This window comes from Orcinus orca, chromosome 1, assembly GCF_937001465.1.
Source record: "Orcinus orca chromosome 1, mOrcOrc1.1, whole genome shotgun sequence".
Classification (NCBI taxonomy): Eukaryota; Metazoa; Chordata; class Mammalia; order Artiodactyla; family Delphinidae; genus Orcinus; species Orcinus orca.
In genome coordinates this window covers 61,593,271-61,616,869 of record NC_064559.1, presented here as the reverse complement: position 1 = coordinate 61,616,869, position 23,599 = coordinate 61,593,271, and the positions used below count along the sequence as shown (strand labels likewise).

The 23,599-nt window shown below is 40.2% G+C and overlaps 2 protein-coding genes and 1 long non-coding RNA gene across 3 annotated transcripts in view; 1 reads left to right on the top strand and 2 right to left on the bottom strand.

Moving 5' to 3' along the window:
- Positions 1–408: 408 nt before the first annotated feature.
- LOC117201273 (riboflavin kinase-like) lies at positions 409–2,267 on the bottom strand. The gene has a single exon (XM_033428035.2). The coding sequence runs from the start codon at positions 1,546–1,548 to the stop codon at positions 1,081–1,083; it is 468 nt and encodes a 155-aa protein (XP_033283926.1). The 5' UTR covers positions 1,549–2,267; the 3' UTR covers positions 409–1,080.
- A 5,017-nt stretch (positions 2,268–7,284) lies between these two features.
- Positions 7,285–23,599, bottom strand: part of DPT (dermatopontin) — a 38,237-nt gene continuing 21,922 nt past the window's right edge. The window contains exons 3-4 of the mRNA XM_004269732.3: positions 12,043–12,150; positions 7,285–8,446 (exon numbers count right to left, since the gene is read on the bottom strand). Of these exons, the coding sequence (XP_004269780.1) occupies positions 8,380–8,446; positions 12,043–12,150 (175 nt within the window). The 3' untranslated portion in view covers positions 7,285–8,379. The remainder of the gene's footprint in view (positions 8,447–12,042; positions 12,151–23,599) is intronic.
- LOC125965643 (uncharacterized) overlaps positions 7,360–23,599 on the top strand; it is a 35,497-nt gene continuing 19,257 nt past the window's right edge. The window contains exon 1 of the long non-coding RNA XR_007479815.1: positions 7,360–7,475. This is a non-coding gene — a long non-coding RNA (uncharacterized LOC125965643). The remainder of the gene's footprint in view (positions 7,476–23,599) is intronic.

Genomic DNA, 23,599 nt, shown 5'->3' with positions numbered 1-23,599 from the left:
ACTAATATGTATAAAATAGATAACTAATAAGAACTTGCTGCATAAAAAAATAAATAAAATAAAATACACAAAAAAAGTGAAAAGATTCTGAGAATGGGACAGGACCCAATCCCTTAATGGCTAAATAAATTATGATTCTCAAAGTAATTAATTAATAAAAATGGATGTGAAATCTACAAAAAAGAGCGATATGCATTTAATCGCTGTTTATATAGTGAAGGGATGGGATGGCACATACAGACGCAGATGAAACTCTACATTTTGTAAATGTAGAGTTGTAGGATATTCTAAATGGAAAAACTGACACTGACAATTGTTTACAGGAAGCAAAGGTTAAGAAAAATGTTGAAGAATATCTACTCTTAAAAAGAGAGAAGTATTATACAACACAAAAATTAGACCTAGAGATTCGAAAAACGCTCATTTTACTGTTTTAAAAGAAAAACAAAAAAATAATAGGCACAGAGTGTAGACCAATTAAAACTGAGGCAGCTGTAACAAAAATGGAACACAGTACAGTGATTTGAGCCCTTAAAGGAAATGACTAATTAAAATGAAATTTCGCAAGTCTTCATGTCTATAATAATATATAAATGCACAAAATATCAAAAATACGAAGTCTGGATTTTTCCCCTTAGGTTTGTAATAAACTGTCAAACTTCTGCTTAATATAGTTGCTTTTATAAGCCTTCTGATTAGTAAAGCATGCTATGCAGGTACATGCATGCTAGAATTTTACCATGAGAATTATAGTTCTCATCTCAAACTAATGACTTGCCTGTTACCCATATTTATATATATTTCTTTTCCATTATAAAACACTTAAGACCTTTCTAGTGGTACATTTTAATCAACATATATAAAATAGAATCTTGATTTTTAAAATGAACCTTTTTAGTACTGTAACATGATGGGTTTAATTGAACAGTTGGAACATAATATGGTAACATTAAACTGTTTAAACTAATTCACAGCTGTAGGAAAATGTTTGATTTTTAAAATACAACCAAGATGAGACTGTAGACTTATGAGCAGTAAAATATTAGAGAACAGTGAATGAATAAATAAAATGCTTTTCCATCAGTGGCCATTCATTATTTTGCTTTTAGGAACCGGGAAGAAATTGTCTTCTTTGAGTTTCAAATGTTCTGGTAACTCTAGTCGTTTCTTGGCTTCCTCAATATCACCTTGAATTGCTGAAATAAGTGACTCTAAAGAATCAAAGTTCTCTTCTGGTCTGAGGTGGCCAACAATGGCCACATTAAGAATTTCCCCATAGAAGTCCTCTTTGAAAGTATGCATGATATGAGTTTCCCTGGACTTTTTTGTATTGTTGTAGTATGGGTTCCATCCTATGCTCACCACCGTCTTACGGACGACTCCACTTCCAACACCGGCCCAACCATGATAAATGCCAGTGGATACATCAGCTGGAATATTATCTACTACTTGTTCAGGAAACTTAGCTGTAGGGATGCCCGGCTGCTTGGAGCCGCGACCGAAGCCCCGCACCACTTGGCCGCGGCAGAAGTACGGCAGGTGCCTCATGACGTCTTCCGCTCGGGGTGCGGGCTGCGGTGCAGCCCGCGCGTCCGGCGGCGCCGCCGTCGAGGCGGTGCCCGGACCCCCCGGACCAGCCGGGGGATACGGGCTGGAGCTGTGCCGGCCGGCCGGTCCGGAGAACACACGGGCTCACAACCGGCCGAGCCGCACGGACTACACGCTGCGGCGAGACCCTCACGCCGCTGACCGAACAGAAGGTGCCGGGCGACGCAGAGGCTGCGTCTGGGCTCCGGAACGCCGGCGATCGCGGAAGTAAGTCAGGAGTGTGTTTTATGCTTTGTGGCTTCCTTCAGTTTGTTCCAGGAACAAAGTAGGTGATTAATGATACCTTGTTGAAGTAACAGTCAACATTAAATGTACAACAGCACAGATGTGTGAGATTATGGATTTAGAACAAGCAATGGCGCCATTCTGGGAAGGGCTGAGCCTGATGCCCTGCCCCAATAATCCACTCATCCACATCTTTCCATCTTTTTCTATCCGTCTGCAAGGACTTTTATCAAGGCTTACCTACGCATGTGGAGAACTAAGCCTGCCTTCTCTCTGAATTTCTGGGAAGTCCTTCTCCAACTTGAACTGTGCTGTTTTACACTGTGAGAGATTTTCAATTCCTTTTTCCTGGGAGCAATGGGCAGAACTAATTTGCATGACATTCTACGGTCTCGGTAGGGGACAGGCAGGTATGACTCAGAGCCTGTTTGATTTCCAAAACGTCTTTCCAAGGGGTTATGGCTAATGAGCTCACCTTTGAGTCTGCCAACAAAAGAGGCCCAAGGAGACACCCAGGTTAGTTGAAATCCACCAGTCTCAGAGAGGGGAGATGTGGCACACCAGCACGGCTTATGAATGCCTGCCAAGCAACCTTATAAACAGGAAACCCTGACTCTGAGAAACTAGCTTCACTGCTTCAGTCCAGCTTATCACCAGCGAATCCCACAAGTAACTCTTAGTGGGAATAACCAGGAAAAACAAGGGTCATAAAGTCTGTATTCATGACATTTTAATCTGTGTTAGCATTAGTCTTAGGACTCTACTTTTATTTATTCATCAAATATTTCTTGTATCGGGGAGGCATCAAACAAAAATCACTGCCCTCCCACCCCCCTAGAACTCATATGCTGTTATAAGACTCAAAAAGCATCCAAATTCATACAGAGTTACACCAGTTTACCAACCTGAGCCCCTTTGCCCCTCAGCCCCCAGTCTCTTCAGGGCTTAGTTAACTAGGCTCTATCTCATGTGCAACAAATACCTAGCCCTGTCCTTGCTGCTCAGATATTGATTTCAATATAGTTGAAAAGGTCATAAAAACACCAAAATTCACATTCTGGTCATTAGTGTGGTAACACACTTTCTGAACATGTGCCAATTGTGACTCGTGTGTTTTCCAACTCCCTCATCATTAGTGAGTAGCTCTGTAAAGGATGAAATTGATGATTACCTAATGATGCTGGGGAAAGAGCAGGAGATGGCATTAACCCCCCTCAAAACCACAGCATCATCATCATACCATGCCTCTTAATAGAACTACACAATTTTCAAAGTACATTTACTCATGTTTTCAATTATGGATTGCTTAGAGCTTTGGTAGGTTTTCCCAATAAAAACTGAAAACCAACTAGAAATCCAGATTAATTTTAAAACATATGTCTTGGATGCCCACTATGTGTAAAACACCTTGCCAGCCACTAAAAACCTACAGATGAACCAAAGAGGCAGGACCCCTGCCTTCACGAGAGTGAAAACAAAGACGTGGAGTACTGAGGGAGCCAGGGAGGGACCCTGAACCAGTCTTAGAAAGCACTGGAAGTTTTCTGGGGAAGCTGAGCCCTTGCTTGGCCCTGAAGGGCAAGTTAGACTTTGGTGAGTGGAGGAGTTTAAAATATTAGTTTCTCATTGGCCGTATGACAAGATGAACATCTGTTCCATTGTCTCTGGGGATGGTGAGAGACGTTGGAAAGAGCAGGTAATTCTGCATATTAAATTATAATTCACTAGGTGGCCGGTTAGATGAAAGAGTCTGGTTTTATAATCCTTCTTTCCATGAAGTCACCATATGCTCACCTTTCAGCTGGAACACGGTCCTGAGGCTGAAATGCTTGGCAGTTGGTGACCGTTTTTGTTCCATAAGATTAAAATTACTTTTTTAAAAAAATTATAAGCACAATCAATGGTAATTGTTTTTTAAAGTTGGGAAAAGCAGAAAAGTATAAAAAAGAACAGAGAAATAAACAGTAATGCTACAACTCAGAGAATTCAGAGAATATAGGAATTTACATTTTTTAAAAGATATTTCTATTCCACATTTTTCACTGATACAGATACTCATTCATTCACACAGACAACTGGGCTCCTTCCGGATGCATTGGGAATAGGAGAAGAAGGAGGTCACAAATGGTACATTTCCAGTACTTAGCAAGGCACAGCGGAATCTAATAAATAGGTTTTAAAATACATAGGTAGTGTTGGTTGGTTTTTAGTTTTTAGGAGATTGTGGTTATTTCATGCTGTGAAAAGTTTAAGTTCCATGAAAATCTGTGCTATGCGTGAATACATTATTATTTAAAATGAATTTTTGAGGTAGGTGTGTTTTCTTATCCTTGCTTTACAAAGGAATAAGTTGATGAAATATATTCATTTCACTTACCTAAATGACTCTGGCTTCCAGAATGGTAACTAGGCTCTGGTACTACTTCTTAACACAGTGGTTTAACTTCAGAGAGCTAAACAGAAGCGCTAAACAGGTTTAATTAAAATTGATGGAAGCTTTGTAAGATTTTCTTTTTTTCTTTTCTTTGATTTTCTTTGTAAGAGTGGACTCTATTGACTCTATGGCCTTTGCTTGTGTTGGCCACCTTGATATGCATTCCTGTTTGGATGCGGTCTGTATTGAGCAACCTTTTCCTTCATTAATAGGGGGAGAAGAATCTGGAAGTGTAAGAAGAGAATCAAGTAGGTTGGAAGCTAGATGGAGGACCAGCTAGAGAGAGGGAAAACCCCTGACTACATGATGGACAATAAAAAAAAAAAAACATGGCAGAAGGAAATGTCTAAATTTTTAAGTTTTTTTGTTTTGTTTGAGTTTGTACATTCATTAATGCTTTTATGAGAATACATTCCTCTGAAGGGACTAAAAAAAAATGTTGAGTTTCTGGTCTGGGTCAAAGCCGTTGATGGTAAAGATAATATATGTGGATGAACACCCAGGATGGAGAGAAAACTTCCCAGGCCCTGGTATTGTGCATATGAGAAGAATGGAGGAGCAGAGACGGGAGTTGATAAATCCCCTCTCCCTAGATTTCTAGGAGGCCCCAGTTGCAATCTGAGTTCTAGATAGATATAAAAATTGCAATGAATATGCATAACTAGTTTATGGTGCTGATGTGAACTACCAGTACATCCTTAGGGCATTATGACTGCATGTTGTGCCTCCAAGACACCTTGGTGACATCAGTGTTTCCCAGGGAACCTTTCCTAAGCGTATACATCTTTTTATGCCTTCCATGATGTTGTTTCTATTGCCTGAAATGCCACTTTCCCTTTTCCCACCCTAACCTCTCACCACTCTCTATTGAAACGATACCTATTCTTGACTTATCCATCTGGACTGTAATGATTTGTTTGCTTGTCTGACTCCCTTAGTTTATAATCCTCTGGAATGTAGGAACTGTGCCTAGTACAGGGGTTAATATATAATAAGAACTTAATAATTTATTGATTCAGTGACCGAATATGAATAAACAAATAAATAAATGAATGAGAGCAAAACTTAAGTCCCACCTCTTTTATGAATTTTCCTATTCTTTATCTCTACTAATATCCAGCTTACCTGAGGAACATTTTTTCTAATATATACTAATAATATGCCATTCCTCTTACTACATTTATTGGGTACTTATTATGTATAATAAGTAAGTACATATAATAAGTATAATAAGACACTGTGAGATTGCATTTAATCCTTACAACAACCCCATGATGTGGGTACTATTATTGTCTTTACTGGTAAGGAAATAGAGTCTCAGGGAAGGTAGGTGACGGAGCCAAGGTCATGCAGCTGATAAGGGACGGAACCAGGATTTGTGCCCAGACAGTTGGACTCCAGAGCCCACACTTTTCCCACTCACCTCACAAGTTCTCCTGGTCCTTCAGGGCTAACCATAGGCTTGGCTTCCTCAGGAAACTTTGCTGCACTTGTGTCTCAATTGTCTATTTTCTCATCTCTCCCTACCAGACTGTAGACCCTGTGAGGCAGGAATCATGTCTCTTTTCTTCCCATTTTATGTGATCACCATCTTGTGAAGTTATTGGAAAAGGGATTCCTGTTCGTACCAGGCAGATGAAGAAAGGGTGGGCCCGGGGATTTGTCTAGCATTGCACAGCCACTTTCTGTCAGAGCCGAGGTTAGGACCTAGGTTTTCAACTCTCATCCCAGGCTTCTTCTCTGGAAGAAAATGCCTTAGCAAAGCCCTTTGTAAACAATTTGGGGCAGATGATAGCATTTACGGAATTCTAGGATTGCAAGAAAACACAATGATTACCTAGATAAATGTCCTCCTAGAGTGGAGAGGTAGCTCATCCAAGGTTGTGGACAAGTAAGTAGAAAGATTGGAGTAATGAGAGCACAGAGAGAGAACTTGCAGTCAAAAGATCTGGGATTTAGCCCCAGTCTGGCACCCAGTTCTTACTGACTGACATAATAGAAAGTATAAATTATTCAGGTTTGAACCAAGTTGATAATGTCTTTACTGTTATTGTCCTTGGCCTATATGCAAAAACAACTTCTCTCATAGTTTTTCTCTCCTTTTATTCTACTTGGCACAGACACTTATTGGATTGCTTTATTATTTTTTTTCCTCTACTTGTGCTGTCTGGCAGTCTTCTGGACTGCTTCTCCCAGCTGCATCTCTCCAACCTCAGCCCTGGTGAGGTGCAACACCCCCTACACACCTTTGGTTTTCATCATAGCTGCTAAGTCAGCCCGTCTGTGTTGCTTGCCTCCCTTCCAGCTGTGTTCCACACACCCAACTAAGTCCATTTCCTGGCTGCCATCCTGACCCAGAGCTGCAATTGCTAAAATATTAATGATGCCCATTGTGAAACAACACTGTGAAGCTTGCTGTAAAGTAAAATTGCCAGAGAGGTGGAAACAATGAAATGGAAGAAATAAAGCGAAACCATAATATGAAAGAGGGCCTCAGCATTGAGGCAAAGGAGGACATGTCCTTAGCTCTGCCTTCCTCTTCCTAATACCAGGATCTCGCTGTGGGAAATGCAGCATCACTGGCTGAGATTCACTAACTTGGCCACCTAGATGGCTTGCATAACAAGGTGGGTGACCCCTGTGGTTTTGCTTGGCTGCCTGCTCTCCTGGGTCCCCTGAGAGAGAAAAGAAGGGAAGGGCAGCATAGACCTGAAAAGAAAAGGCCAACTGTATGGGTAAAGGAAATAGGGGCTCCCTGTGGTTAAAAAGCATTGGTGTGAGGAGGATTTAAAGGCAAAGAAATGTGGTTCCACCCTTTGTCCAATTCTTAATGGAAGCACTTAGCACTTCATAGTTTACGTATTGGATTTCTTAACCATATTCTGTCATTATCGTTATTGTATTCCTGGTGCCATGCATGGTACTTGGCACAATCACAACGCTAAGCTATATGTTCTGAATGGATGGATGAATAATCAGAAAGGGGAGTGAAGCGAGAAAAAAGCTGACCCTTAACATTTGCAGCATAGTAAATGTTAATATGTTTATTCCTTTTATGACGAAGAGAGTGAAAAGGGCTGGGGACGGAGACATCACAAGAGGAGGAAAGATAATGCCACCTCTGCAAAAGACACTCCTAAACTACACATAGAAGAGAAGTAGACCCCCCAGGACAGGCCTTCCCATCAGAATATTGAGACCAATCGGAGTGAGTTTTCCAGAGCTCTCACAGCTACAGGGCGTATGCCAGCCTTTCCAGGTGCCAGTGAGTCAAACCCCTTTTTCAGTTTTCCAAAGCACCCTGACCACACTCCCTTTCCCTCCAGGTTCCTAATTTGAGTTCCATTCTCTGACCTCTCTCTTCTTTCTTGTTTTTGTCTTACTTGAGACAGATTCCCACAGGTTCCTCTGGTTCCGATGCTCATTTTCATTACTGGGTGTGCTAGTAGTCTTCTTCCGATTTAGGAAATTCTTCTAATCCTCAGTCTTTCAGCCCCCAAACTCTTCCACCTCCCCATTTCACCTCACAGTCTCCTCCCTCCTGGAGCACGGAGCTCTGTAGGTGAACTTCTAGGCAACCATGGCTCATGTGGTGGGGGAGAGTGGAAGCATGTCCCCTGAAGGCAGAAGGTCTGTTCTAGGTGAGGACCCTAGGTTTCCTTCAAACAGTCATAGCTGCAGACCTTCCTTCCCCTTCCTCAGTTTCTGCCCCTTCACTCCACTACTGAACCTGTTCACAGACACTGCTCAGCAACAGGCAGCTTATTGGGTAGTAAAAGCAGCAGCAAGGCTGTGACAGGTGCTCCAGCAGCCAGGCTTCTTTTTCAGGCTGTGAGCATGCACACAGAATACATGGTGTGCAACAGAGCCATTGTCACTCATATAAAATCGTTGCTATGGAACTTGTTGAAAGTGAGAAACTGTGGATTTTATTATAAGTGTGATACTAGTCAGAAGGGCCCAGATAGCCGGCATAGCAACTATCAACCAGCTCAGGGAGAAGAAAAGAGAGCGGTAGAAACCATTTAGGAGTCCCAACTGATGTTAACATAAGTGGACATCCTCAGGTCTCCTGGCCCCTTTCCCTTCACCCAGATTGGTAGGTTGCAAATCTAAACATTTTCAAATTCGCAGTTGTAGTCAGTCATCCGGCACATTATGAACTTCCACTGGCGATCCCTGTGGGGAGAGAGTCAGAGAGCTAACGTCAGTGAGAAAAGACACCTTAGGAAAAACCACTGCTAAGAGTAAAGGAGTGAAAAACCTTTGGAGCATTTAGGGCCAACTAATTTCACTTTCCTCTCAGAAGACACATCTATGAAGTCACTAGAAAACCTACAAGTAATCGTCTATGAGGTCAGGAGTCCTGGACACCGCCTCACCTAGTTCAAGTTGCACCTAGGAGGGGACTAGCTAGGTCACTGGCATGTCGAGGTCCTGTTTATCACCAGTGATCAGTTCACCACTGCTCTGTCTCAAAGGGACCTCTTGGACATATAGGTTAACAACTTGTAATAAAAGCATTTATTCAACATTGTCTCCATTTCACGGTAAAGAATCTTCTCTTACCTAGGCCATCCATCTGCTCATTCTTTCTTTTCCTAAATACCTATCATGTGCTACGCTCCATGCTATGCCCTGTGTGTTCCCCTTCAGAAGACACTATCATAGGGAAAAGAAGGGAGGGGAAACAACTCTAAAACCCGTAAAGTGAAAAAGAAAATGCCTGCCATTCTTGTATAACAAATTGAATTGAGTATTTGTTTAAATGGTCAGGCATGGGTATGAGAGGACATAGAATTGCTCAATTTTGAAATAACATGGTGTGGATACATTTCAAGGAATGTTCTTTGCTAAGGGCTAGCCTAAGTTCTTTGTTCACCCATTTAACAAAAAATTTTTGAGATCCTACTCTGCACAGCACTTTTCTGGTCTGATTTTGTTTAACAATGTTAACGGTGATGGTATTGACAATTGTAACTACTATTTGCTGAGTCCTCCAACATATCCAGCATCGCACTAGATGCTTTACATATTTTTTCATTTAATCCTCATGATAAGTCATTGTTAAGGTGAAGAAGCAGACTCAGAGAAATAAGTGGCCTTCATTAACATAATTAGGTGACAATTTCAGGTTCCAAGTTTGTTGAACTCAAATCTTCCTCTTTATCTTATATCAGAATGCCTCCATAACTTGACACCCATAATCCCATCGAGGACATGGGCTGTCACATCCTTCGCAAAGTCTTGATGAAGGGCAAAAAGAAAGAGTCATTCCATATACGATCACACAAATGCTTCCCAAGCACAGTGAGGTCATTCAACCTTAGAATATCCTTCTTCCTTTTCAATCTGAAAGGCCTCTTCCCAGATCAGTTTCTCTAAAACACCAACAGTGGTAAGATCTCCATCCATCTGGAAGGGGGGCTGACTACTCTCAGTTCTGGGAGATAACAGCAGCTATGGTACATGCTGCTCAAACAGCCTAAGGCAGGCTTTATCATTTGAGTCTGCTGCTCCAGCTTCTTTGTGTAGAGTTATTGGGCGTAGGGTCCTCCAGTACAGATCTTTAAGAGCCTGGATAACCAACTATTTATTAGTATTTATTCCTGCAGTTGGCAACAGAGGACATGGCTTGTTTTAGATGGAGGTTAGAAAATTGGTAGCATGCATATTTATCGAATGAATTTTATTACTGTAGACAAGTCTTATTTATCTCTGTGCCAACAGACACAGGTAAATAAGATCTTCAGCCAGGCATTCACGCTACTCTTTTACGAGCCTTTTAATTGATGCTAAGCAAAATGTAGACTACTTGGTTGTAAAAGAATCGAGGTACCCAAATCAGGCTTAGTCGCTGATTTCTTTCCTGGACAGTGGTGCTCAAGCAGGGGCAGTTTTGCTCCCCAGGGTTCGTTGTTGCTGTTGTCACAACTATGGGCGGGGGTTGCTACTGCCAGCTAGTGTGTAGGGGCCAGATGCTGCTGAACATCTAGACTGCACAGGAAAGGCTCCTGCAACAAAGAAGTATCTGGCCCCAGTTGTCGGTAGTGCCCCCAGATGAGCAACTCCATTCCAGGAGGAAACCACTACGATTTGCATGTAGAGGAAAAGCTCCTGCCCAGTGAGTCCTGTGCACTGACAATATTTATCCAAGGTAGTGGCCTCAGCCTCTTTTAGCAGAGTGGAAGAAATCGAAGTTGTGGACCTTTAAGCCACTGATTGTTAGTGACAGTAGCAAAATTACATGGGTATATTCATTTTAAACAAATGCATGACACAGTATCTCAGTTTTCCAAGATTTTGAGTTAAACCACATAACTGAAAATTTCCAAGCCAAGCAGTTGGACATTTTAACTGCCAAAATGTATTTATTTGGTGGAAATTTTGGATGGCATGCTTTCTTTACTGTATTCCTTCCTGCCTTCTTAAGGAGGAAATGCAGAACTAATTTTCATGATGACTTGGAGACATCATTAGGAATATTGAGCTCTCTGCTATAATGTTATCCAGTGCTGCCCGTTGGGGATACACACTCCTGCTAAATGTCACCGGGCTTCCATAGTCTTTGAGTTCTTAGGTCTTTCCTTTTCTTTCTTTCTTTTTCTTAAGTATGTTTTTGTGTGTGTCACATCATTCAGCTATTTCTTCTCACGGGTGAAGTGAGTCTCATTCTAAGTAATATCTTCCCTCTTTATTTTTTGATTTGCCCCTTCTAGAAAATAGTAACTAAGCTAGATAAAAACATATCTAAAATACAAATAATTAATGTGTGAGAACTAAGAAGTTCTCCTATGAGCAAATGTAAGGGTTTTTGTTCATGGAGCCGGCAACACGTATTGTGTCTTTTCAGAGCTACTTCATGGGTTTTTTTTCTGTTTTATTTTTCTTTTTTTAAATTAAGGATTGTATTAAATAAGTTACTTCAGTTAGGTGTGATATCATTGCACTCAAAAGCATAAATATACACAAAACATAAGTCACACTCAAATTTGTCAATCTATTATTTAATGAGTTAGGTTTTGTCCTATTTGAAAAATATTTATTGCTAACTTTTCAGGAATTCATTTGCTGTGTAAAGTGATGATCACCTGACTAAAAGTAGACAGATCAACCTTTTAACACCTGAATTTATTCATGTCTCTTTATTAGTAGGGAGAAGAATTTTTATTTTCTTCTTCTTGTTTTGTTTTGATGTATTCAATATTTGTGATAAGATTGGGAGCTGATTGTGAGAGCAAACGGATTTAAAAAATTAGTGTCGTTTTCTTTTCCGTTATTTAAATTCTCCTCTTTTATTTCTAAATAAGGTTGGTAAGTTTTGTGTGTTTCTCCCCTCCAGCCCCCTCTCCTTCTTTTCTCTCTCTCTTCCCACAACCCAAAGTGGGGACCATATGGAGAAATGGCATTGGAGAGGGTTCATTTTGACAGTGGGTACTCCTTCAATCATTTTTGTACTCTCTTCCTAATGTTTGGTAAGGAAAAATGCTCTTTGAAATTGAATACAGGGAAAAGCTTAGAACATCATGGAATACCAAGTTGGGAATTTCCTGCTCTGAGCAAGCTGGAACACAACCTCATCTCCAAGGGTGAGCTGCTCCATGAAATGGGTTCAATTCTCATTGCTTTCCACTGTCCCATCAATGTCTCAGTTAATCTTAGACCAAGTAAGAAACTCAAATAGGGAAAACCCCAGATCCAGGTTCCTGCAGGCATGATCCTTGTGTGGAGCTAATTCCTGACCTCGCTAACCCTAGCCCATGGTGAAGGCTCACCTTTCCACTGGAGAGAAAGTGGTTGTTGCTCCTCGTATATAGTAATCATAATTGTAGGAAATCATGTCCATTTCCTCACCATAGTGGCCTGGATATTCTGTTGTCAGCCTATGTGGGAAGAACAAACGGTTAGAGGGAAAAGATAAAACTATTATTGCTGGAGGCAAACAGGAGCAAACAAGAGACATACTATAAAGGAGAGATGGAGTTTGAACATTATGGGAGACCCAAACCAGAGTTGGATGGCCTCCACCAAGCTATTCCAGGCTGCAAAATGATGGACAGCTTCCTTGCACTTCTCATATTCCTTCTTGCCGTTAAACTATACACTGAAAAAGATGTAGATAACTCCTCAGGCCTCGAGGAAATATTGATTAATATCAATATTAATCCATTCCATTCAAGTCCACTAGAACCATGTTTTCAAACTGTGGATTGTGACTTAGTTGCAGATCATGAAATCAATTTAATTGGTTAGTACCAGATGAACTTTAAAAAAAGAAGAAATAGAATAGAAAATATCAGAGACTGCATTGTACACACTAAAGATAAGTTCTTGGGTGTGTGTGTAAAAACTTTGTTTCAAGTATATATACATGTTTGTATTTATATGATGTTTGTATTGTGTAATAGTTTAATATGCATTTTTTATTGTGAGTCATGATCTAAAAGGTGTTTGAAAAATATTAAAGTAAAAGGTAAGCTGTACAAGGGTGGTCTTTACGTAGTCTGCCATTGTTTCTTTGGCGCCTAAAACAGTTCCTGGTACCTAGTAAGTATTTGCTGAATAAATAAATAGCCTTGGGAGAGTCATTTAATCTCAGTTTCCTGGTCTATAGAAGAATGAAAGCTACCTTATAGGTTTGTCATTGGCAGTAATACAAATATGTGTGACACGTGGTAGGAGTTGAATTATTAGAAGAAATTTTTTTTCTTCTTCCTCCTTCTCCTTTCCTTCTTTCTCCAAAATTACGTCAATCCTGGGCCTCTCTCTGAAGAGGTTCGTTGTGGTCCACCCTGGAATAAATCTTGAATTTCCTGGTTCTTATAAGGCTAAACCACTGGGGCTCTTCAAGACCAAAATAGTCCTTTCAATATGATACAGGTTCCCCAAAGTCTTCATCTGCAACCCCAAGGCTGCTTGGGAAACAAATAGTGAGTGTTAGTAATTTAATGTGATTTGGGGTCATTGTATGTTGATGATAGAAACATCTCTCCCTGTGTAGTCATAATACTGCAAGATTGATATGAAATCTTAAAAAGATTGATTTATAAACTGGAAGGTCTCCCAAGAGAATCTCAGTGCTTAGATGCAACAAGATCAATGGTTAGCTCAGGGTAACCTGGGTTAGCCAGAGCCCTAAAAATTCACTGTCTTTGTTCATAACCATCCCTTTTCCCACATTATGCAGTTGTCCTTGTTCTCTGATTTTTCTCTTCTTAAGACATAAGTATGGTCTATCAGGATGCCAGACCCAACATGTTCATGAAAGGAAATAAGGCTAATGCAGAAGTCTATTTTGTGCTTCCAAAGAGACCCAGAACAGGGGCTTTATCTTTCTAATGAAAATGTTAAATGACTCATAAGTGGACCTAATAGGTTGTCCTTTGGATTCCATTGGTTTATGATCCCTGAGGATCCTAACAAGTGCTAGATTCAAGTTTACCCAAAGAAAGAAGGATTGGTTGAGAATGTGGATAATGCAAATTAGGATTAAAAGAGATGGAGTAGGAGGTGTTTTTCTTGCATCAGGAAGCACAAAGTATTTTCCAGAACTTTTAGAGCATTCTTTAGATACAGTGTATAAAAGTTAATTGCCAAACATTTTAATACCTGCTGAGGCAAAATCTACATAAGGTAATACTGCATTAGGCTAAATCCAATTGCAAAACTATTGGAAATAATTAGGCTAGACTTCTATTTAAGTCTTTACTGATCTACCTTCAGATGATTTGGATAGTTAAATACATTTGGAATAAGTGGGAAAGAGGCTTGCATTTTAAAAAAATCGTGACATTTTAAGCTTCAAAGGGGGACAAAAGTCATCCAACGCTTTCTTCAACGAGCATTCCCTATTGCTTCATTTTTGGAGGTGATCAGACCAAAGGGCCTGCTGTTCAACTGGGAGATTTCTCTGTGGGGGACTGCTGTTCAGTGAATTTCTAGAATGCCCTGGAGAAGGTATTATGCATGCTTATTTGTGTATTTCCATCTTGATCCCAGGCAAGTTTTTGTTTTTGCTTGATTTCTGGGGTTTGGTGTTGTTTTGTTTTAGTTATAAAATCATGAGATAAAGTTTAGACTATCTTACAGAATCCTAGATTAAAGAGGCTAGGGAAGGAGTTTGGATATTGATAGAAATTATCCCTACTTTATGAAACTGAAAATACAGAGGGAGAAAGGCCCCTTTCCTCCCCTTTGGGAGGAAAGTGAACCTCCCAAACAGCATTCATAGAGGGAGCTGCTGTTTCAATACGGTCCAGGATTCTGAATTTTAGAACCAGATAGATGTGTCTCCGTTTAGTTCGTGATGACATCATGCACACACAAAATATTCTAATAAGTGAAAGCCCTAGTAATGGCTCCTCAGAGGAAATAAAGAATTTAAACTTTCAGAACTAGGTATTGGGACAAGGGCATAGGGACTTGTCAGGAAATTAAGAGACTACAGGGAAGCAGAAGATCAGCATTTCATAAGCTATGGCAATGAGCTTCCAGAGGGAGAGAGGGGGAGAGTTCAGTGTGGTTCCAGATTCCTTGTGAATTACCAGGTCACTTCAGGCAGCTTTTTGGCAAAGCACACTTCATACTGAGCATTGCCGTACATTCCTAGGCCAATTACAACAATCAAACAAGCCTTCAGCTTGGCAAGATGAAGGGAAAGTTCAGTCAGAAAGGTGTCTTTATTCAATTTACTGAAATGAGTCTATTACTGAAGCTCTTCTATCAGGAGCCTTACATACCCCTTTACAAAGAAGTACATATGTGTGTGTATGTGTTCCTCCTATCACTTTTAGATGAGTGACTATTGGGGTACAATTCCTCGCTTTACATTACTTTTTATGCCCTATGCAGGCAAGATGAGAGAGACAGAAAGTTGTTCCAAAGCTAAGTGAGAACTTGATAACATAGAACCACTTGTACAGCTTCTTGTATTAGATAAGGTTGAAGGAGATGGAATGAAATTAGTTATGAACTGAAGAGAGCCCATACAAATGGAAGGGATTTTTAAGACTTATATAGGATTTTCTCGTCTAAGGTTATTAAAGCTCTGAAATTATCAGTAGATCCAACTAGAATCAATAAATGATTTGTCTCCGTTACCACAAACTGAACTGCAGCTGATAGATGGCATTCTCCTTTGCTGTGAGAATAGGACATATCACAGAGCTTACTCAGATATATGTTATCACATTCATTTTAAAAAGGGGAGTAGAGATAGAATTTAGTTAGATAAAGAGGACAATTTTACTTTTTGTCGGAGGTTTGCTTAAGAAATTATGCAGTTTTTAATAGTTAAAGGGTTTTGACTCTATTCTTTAACAGAAAGTGACTCAGTATAAGATTTTAACAAACTTCACCTTTATTATTGATTACTGAGACTTGAACATAAAGTCAGACTTCATAGCACCAGCATCTATCTGTTACATGTCTGACCTGCTGGTAGGTAGGACAGCTGGATTATTTGGGGTCATCCTAGAGGCTCCACTTTCAGGTCATGCACCCCACTGGAGTGCACATGAACAAATGGGGCCATGTCTCATGACCCAAAGTCAGCTAGTGTCACATCCTCAACCTTATCCCACTTTGTGAAATGCCAGAGAGGCACACACTACAGACTTCTACTGTAAAAACTGGAAGAAAACTCAGCACTTACAAGTTAACAAACCAGAAGGGGGTACCTGAGGAAGCCATACTTCAGCATTTTTAAAGACAAGAGTAAACAATGTTTTCCATCCCATTGTTAAGAGCTCAGCCCATGCTCAAACAACATTTCAGAGAAGCTTCTTCTGGTCAGTCCAATCTCTAGTTCTGTTTTGCTCCTATTTTCTCCACTTCCTAATTAACACCTCATTTAAAATATCACATTCTAATGTTCTATTACTTGTTAGCACCACATATTTAGCATCTGATTAAAAACAGAATACTGTATAGCATCTTGTTTCACGATGATGATCAATACAGTGAACTCTCTGAGGGGTCATTGGTACATGGAAGTCATATACACCTTTATGACCGAGTTCAGCAGTGGGCATGGAGGAGAAATTCAACATTTATAGACTTGATGCGTTGAAGTTGGCCTACATTCTGCATCCAGCCAAAAAGAGGATGCCCCTTTCTGACAGGAAAATCATTGAGAAATGTCTTAAATAAACAGAATCTGTTTGTGATCAATCCTCTTGCATAATAAATGCTTTTCTAGGTAAGCTACAAGAAATGAGAAAACTTTAGGTTAGGCTAATTTGCCAGTGGTCTGGCACCCCCAATAGGTGCTGTACCAGAACCTGTTTGAATTACTTTTGCAAAAATGCGAAAAGTAAAACCCAATTGCACTTATGCATAAAGGAAAGCAACCTCAAGGGAACAGTCACACTGGCTTCTACTGCAAAGAGCTGGGGAAAGTGATCAAGTGAGACTAAATGACTCTGTAGTCACCAAAGTGCCCTTCTCTGCAGAGAGACCCTGAACTCTGGGGGTATGAGAAAGAATGCAGTATGTTCATGTCTGTCCACTTGTGGCGGATTTTGGAGATCTATATATCAAACAGTTCAAGTATGTATCGCAACATGGGGAACACAGTTCCAGAGATATCTGTGACTTAAATTAGAAGAGGAAAGTCCCTAAGTATTTTCCAAATTATTCTCTTAGAACTGAATTTCCAGCTCGCTGTCCAAGCTCAGAGCTGGTCAGCAAACACATTTGTTTTGATTCATGCTGGCTTTCACTGGCCAACTTACATCATGGTTGCCATGGTCCTGCAATCAGTGGGGGCAACTCCATCTGCAACATCTCCCCTTCAGCAAAAATAACCACTTTCTTCTCCGTTTTCACTACTGGGTGCCTACTGTATTGTTACCTAATACTTCACCTGTCCAGGTCTTATTTCCTTATCAACACTCAGAGAGCTCAGTTCTCTGCAAAGAACATGGGATTGGGAAGCAGATAGACCTGTTGGAATTGAGTTCAGTACTTTGAACAAGGCGCAATTTCTGCACCTCAATTCTCTGATCTGTGTCATAGTATCATGAGTTGCATGCATAAGAAATAAACGAGGCACAAGCCTCTTAGATAGCCTCATCCACCAGAGGGCAGCCAGCAGAAGCAAGGAGAATTACATTCCTGCAGCCTGTGGAAGGAAAACCACATTCACAAAAGATACACAAAGCGAAAAGGCAGAGGACTATGTACCAGAGGAAGGAACAAGATAAAACCCCAGAAAAACAACTAAATGAAGTGGAGACGAGCAACCTTCCAGAAAAAAAATCAGAATAATGATAGTGAAGATTATCCAGGACCTCGGAAAAAGAATGGAGGCAAAGATCGAGAAGATGCAAGGTGTGTTTAAAAAAGACCTAGAAGGATTAAAGAACAAACACCTAGAAAGAATTAAAGACCAAACAAGCAGAGATGAACAATCCAATAACTGAAATGAAAAATACACTATAATGAATCAATAGCAGAATAACTGAGGCAAAAGAACATATAAGTGACCAGGAAAATAGAATGGTGGAATTCACTGCCATGAAACAGAAAAAAGAAAAAAGAATGAAAAGAAATGAAGACAGAATAAGAGACCTCTGGGACAACATTAAACACACCAACATTTGCATTATAGGGGTCCCAGAAAGACAAGAAAGAGAGAAAGGACCTGAGGAAATATTTGAAGGGATTATAGTCAAAAACTTCCCTAACAGGAGAAAAGAAATAGCCACCCAAGTCCAGGTAGTGCAGAGAGTCCCAGGCAGGATAAACCCAAGCAGAAACATGCCAAGACACATGGTAATCAAATTGACAAAAATTAAAGACAAAGAAAAATTATTGAAAGCAACAAGGGAAAAACGACAAATAACATACAAGGGAACTCCCATAAGGTTAATAGCTGATTTTTCAGCAGAAACTCTACAAGCCAGAAGGGAGTGCCACGATATATTTAAAGTGATGAAAAGGAAGAACCTACAACCAAGATTACTCTACTTGGCAAGGATCACATTCAGATTCAGCAGAGAAATCAAAAGCGTTAAAGGCAAGCAAAAGCTACGAGAATTCAGCACCACCAAACCAGCTCTACAACAAATGCTAAAGGAACTTCTCTAAGTGGGAAACAAGGAGAAGAAAAGGACCTACAAAAACAAACCCATAACAATTAAGAAAATGGTAATAGGCATATACATATCGATAATTACCTTAAACGTGAATGGATTAACTGCTCCAACCAAAAGACACAGGCTCACTGAATGGATACAAAAACAAGACCCATATATATGCTATCTACAAGAGTCCCACTTCAGACCTAGGGACACATACAGACTGAAAGTGAGGGGATGGAAAAGATATTGCATACAAATGGAAATCAAAAGAAAGCTGGAGTAGCAATACTCATATCAGATAAAATAGACTTTAAAGTAAAGAATGTCACAAGAGACAAGGAAGGACACTACAGAATGACCAAGGGATCAATCCAAGAAGATATAACAATTATAAATATATATGCACCCAACATAGGCACACCTCAATACATAAGGCAACTGCTAACAGCTATAAAAGAGGAAATCGACAGTAATACAATAATAGTGGGGGACTTTAACACCTCACTTACACCAATGGACAGATCATCCAGACAGAAAATTAATAAGGAAACACAAGCTTTAAACAACACAATAGACCAGATAGATTTAATTGATATTTATAGGACATTCCATCCAAAAACAGCAGATTACACTTTCTTCTCAAGTGCAAATGGAACATTCTCCAGGATAGATCACATCTTGGGTCACAAATCAAGCTTCGGTAAATTAATTGAAATCATATCAAGCATCTTTTCCGACCAGCACACTATGAGATTAGATACAAATTACAGGGGGAAAAAAGGAAAAACCCCACAAACACATAGAGGCTAAACAATACGTTACTAAATGACCAAGAGATCACTGAATAAATCAAAAAGGAAATTAAAAAATACCTAGAGACAAATGACAACAAAAACACGATGATCCAAAACCTATGGGATGCAGCAAAAGCAGTTCTAAGAGGGAAGTTTATAGCAATACCATCCTACCTCAAGAAACAAGAAAAATCTCAAATAAAAAGCCTACTCTTATACCTAATAGAACTAGAGGTAGAAGAACAAACAAAACCCAAAGTTAGTAGAAGGAAAGAAATCATACGGATCAGAGCAAAAATAAATGAAACAGAAACAAAGAAAACAGTAGAAAAGATCAAGAAAACTAAAAACTGGTTCTTTGAAAAGATAAAGAAAATTGATAAACCTTTAGCCAGACTCATCAAGAAAAAGAGGGAGAGGACTCAAATCAATAAAATTAGAAATGAAAAAGGAGAAGTTACAACAGACACTGCAGAAATACAAAGCATCCTAAGAGACTACTACAAGCAGCAGTATGACAATAAAATGGCCAAGAGGCACGTGACAAGCTGCTCAACATCACTAATTATTAGAGAAATGCAAATCAAAACTACAATGAGGTATCACCTCACACCAGTTAGAATGGGCATCTTCAGAAAATCTACAATCAACAAATGCTGGAGAAGGTGTGGAGAAAAGGGAACCCACTTTCACTGTTGGGAATGTAAATTGATACAGCCACTATGGAGAACAGTATGGAGGTTCCTTAAAAAACTAAAAATAGATTTACCATATGACTCAGCAGTCCCACTACTGGGCATATACCCAGTGAAAACCATAATTCAAAAAGACACATGCACCCTACTGTTCATTGCAGCTCTATTTACAATAGCTAGGTCATGAAAGCAACTTAAATCCCCATCTACAGATGAATGGATAAAGAAGATGTGGTACATATATACAATGGAATATTACTCAGCCTTAAACAGGAATGAAATTAGGTCATTTGTAGAGATGTGGATGGATCTAGAGTCTGTCATACAGAATGAAGTAAGTCAGAAAGAGAAAAACAAATATCGTATATTAACGCATATATGTGGAACCTAGAAAATGATACAGATGAACCAGTTAGCAGGGTATAAATAGAGACACAGATATAGAGAACAAATGTATGGACACCAAGGCGGAAAGCGGGGGTGGTGGTGGTGGTGGGATGAATTGGGAGATTGGGATTGACATATATACACTAATATTTATAAAACAGATAACTAATAAAAGCCTGCTGTATTAAAAAATAAAATATAATTCAAAAAAAAAGTAAACGTGTTAACATGATAAGTGCTCAATAAATAGAAATCATCATTACCATCATCATCGTGATCAACAGGAACTGAATCAAAGTCTATGAGTTGTACTTATTTTATATTCATTTATATTCAGTCTGATTAAATGAATTCATGAATAGAAGAATGAATGATTATTTCTAGAAAACAGTAAAGGAGAGCAGACTAGAGAGAACAAAATGACAAATTTGGTCTCAAATTGCGAGGTTTACTTTGTTCTAAAGGAGCAAGTAGGGCCTGGCCTTCATTACCCAATACTTACTAGACAACCAGCAACATCTCTGAAATTTCTGCTCTTGAAGTTTGTGCATAAGAAAGGAGGCAGCACTGATATGCACGCAGCAAACACATTTCTGTATTGTAAATATGGCACAGTAATTACAATGGCCACCCCAACTGATGAAAAGTATGACTGATTTTGCTCAAGCTCGGAGGGGTCATTGTCTCCCGAATGAGTGCTTTGTGCATCACGCAATGCCAGGCAATGGTTGGTGCAGGGCACCAAAGCATCTAAACTCAATGCACGCTGCTTTAAATGTTAACATTCAGTCCTATTTCTCAAAGTGTGTGTGTCTCCATCTCTATAATAACAGCTTCCCACCTGCTCAGAAGAACCAGTGTAGAAGCTGCCCTTCCCACCAGACCTCTGGGAACAGTGCCGCAGCAAGCATTTGAGCTGGGGCGGGGGTGACAGACGCCACAGTGGAGGTGCCTATGAGGTCATTCTTGTCCCTGCCACGATTTCATGGGGAACAGTCATGCAGACACTATCCATCTTGTATTAAAATCTGAACAATGAGAGTAGGAGTTAAAGATTAGCTTTGATGGAGTGCTTTGGGGTAGACAGAGGAGAATATTATGATGAACTGATTTTCTTGTTGTTGTTAGCTAGAGCTATCTAGGAATTAAGAAGAAAAATTCTGTGGCTATGACTTGAGCAGGGGAGAGGGGGACCAGGCAGCGGAAAATAGAATGCAACATCTGAGAGTCATAGAAACTCAAGGCTGAAGGAAAACTAACGGGTTATCTATGTTAATTCTGAGGAAGGCCATTATTTTTTTGGTCAAAACATATTATCCAGTGAACCTGATGTAAGGTCACGAATCTGGAGAAGAACCATTTAGGAAAGGAAACACATGCTCAATTCAAAACTGTCGGTTCCTGGGACATATTCTCCACATGGACAGCCTTAGCATGCTGATGGGGGCCAGCCTGGTGCATGGCATGCAGCCGCTGGAGCTGTTTGGAGACTGAGGAATTATTTCAAACAGTCTGTGAAAGGTTGTGGCTTCCTCAGTGACGTGTTTGTGGTTTGCAGATGAATGGACTAAGAATTAATTCTCACATATAAATAAATATGTGTAACGTTTACATATGTATCCAATCCCAGTGGGGACCGGTGAGTGACGCCATGTCTGCAACTATCAGGAATTCGCTTTCTTGCCATAGCTCAGTGATGCTGTATTATCTCATGAGAAACTGCAGAGACTGAAATGGGAGCAGCACCTTGGTTCCCACCAAACAAATAAATCCCTCAGTTATGTGGGAGTTGGTTGGCTGATTTTTTTTTTTTTCCTGTGCAGAGTGGTGCTATTCCTGAATCCCTAAAAGCTTGCAAGCACAGAGAGGATAGATGCTCACTTCTCAGTGTCAGGCTCAATGCTGCAGAATGGCCTTCAAAGTGGGAAGAGAAAAATGTCCCCACCTACACATGTCCAGTTCCCTGGGAGGTGATTCAAGCTAGTTAAAGTGATGTAAGGGAAGGTTTCAAATAAGAGAGTTATCAGGAGTTTTCACTGTGGGAAGGTGTGGGAAAACAGTTCTCACTCCAAAGAGCTGTTAAAAGGATCAAATAAAATGATGCTCGTGAATGAAGTCTTTTTCCGCTATAAAACATCATCATATCAATGTCAGGTTTCACCACTGTTACAGTTCCTATGCGCCTGTGATGTTTTGTTATTCATTCGAGAAATGTATTAAGGGCCCACTTTGTGCCAGGCGATATGCTGAGATGTTGAAGAACTATGACCTAATTCATGCCCTAGAGGTTTCATTCAATTTAGAAAAACATATACCGTCATGACTCCGGAAATGTAAAGATGCCACTAAAATGTCTAGACACACCAGTGGGATAGTGAGTCATGCACTGCTTACCATGGTGATATGGCAGCCTCGTTCTGCTGCTGCTCCAAGTGTCCCTTTGAAAAAGTACCATTTCCTTGACAACCGTGGCAGCTCTCAGCTCTAACACCACGCAACCGGAAAGAGGTGCAGTAAATGAAGCCTTCCTTAGAGGGACCGCTTCTAAGTTGACTTGCTGTGTCTTTCTGAGTAATTCTCTCCTCTCTCCCCCCACCCTTTGGTTCTACCAACCATCAGTGACATGTCTGGGTGATGTAGTGGGATGAGGAAGGGGCAGGGTAGGGTGGTGAAGGAAGATGGGCAGACCATTGCAGACCAAAGCCAAGGATAAATATGGCTACCAGAGATTTGAATGTCTTGGGCAACTTAAGAAAAGTTGCACATCTCTATTTGTCAGTCTTTGATATCAAGACTTTGTGCCTACCTACATAGTTCCATGTTCATTAATTTCCTAGCATCTTAATGATTGGTGGGCTCCTTCTACTGTACCCCAGAATGTGAAGCCCCTTTGGCCTTGGATTCAGGACCTTTCACAGTTATATCCTACACCCTAGCCATGCCTGTTTGCCTGCTGTGGTGGAGTAAGAACAGCTTTATGGAGGCATTTTGGAAAGCTGGACGAGGTCCCTGCCCCATCAGATAGCTACTGATATCAGCTGACCTTGATCTCTGAAGTTACCATTTATCATTGCTTCAAACAGAAAAATGTTAAGAGTTTGGAGATGCATATCCCTAGAGACATTGTGCCCCACGTGGACATCTGTGGAATAATGCTCTCTGATTGCAGAGAATAAGCATAACCCACAAGGCTGTTCTTCCAAGCAACACTCTGTGGAGAGATACATCATTTGAGTCAGCCAACCTTCAAATGTTGACACTTTTGGATTCCTTTGTCCAAAGCAGAAATGTCTGACTTGTTTGCAGACTGAAGAACTTGGGACAAGTTACGTTGTCAACATCCAGTGTAAGTTATCAGGGTAAATAAATATA

Bases quoted from the DNA above. Each gene is read 5' to 3' on its own strand.
- LOC117201273 (XM_033428035.2), bottom strand. From the start codon at position 1,548: ATGAGGCACCTGCCGTACTTCTGCCGCGGCCAAGTGGTGCGGGGCTTC.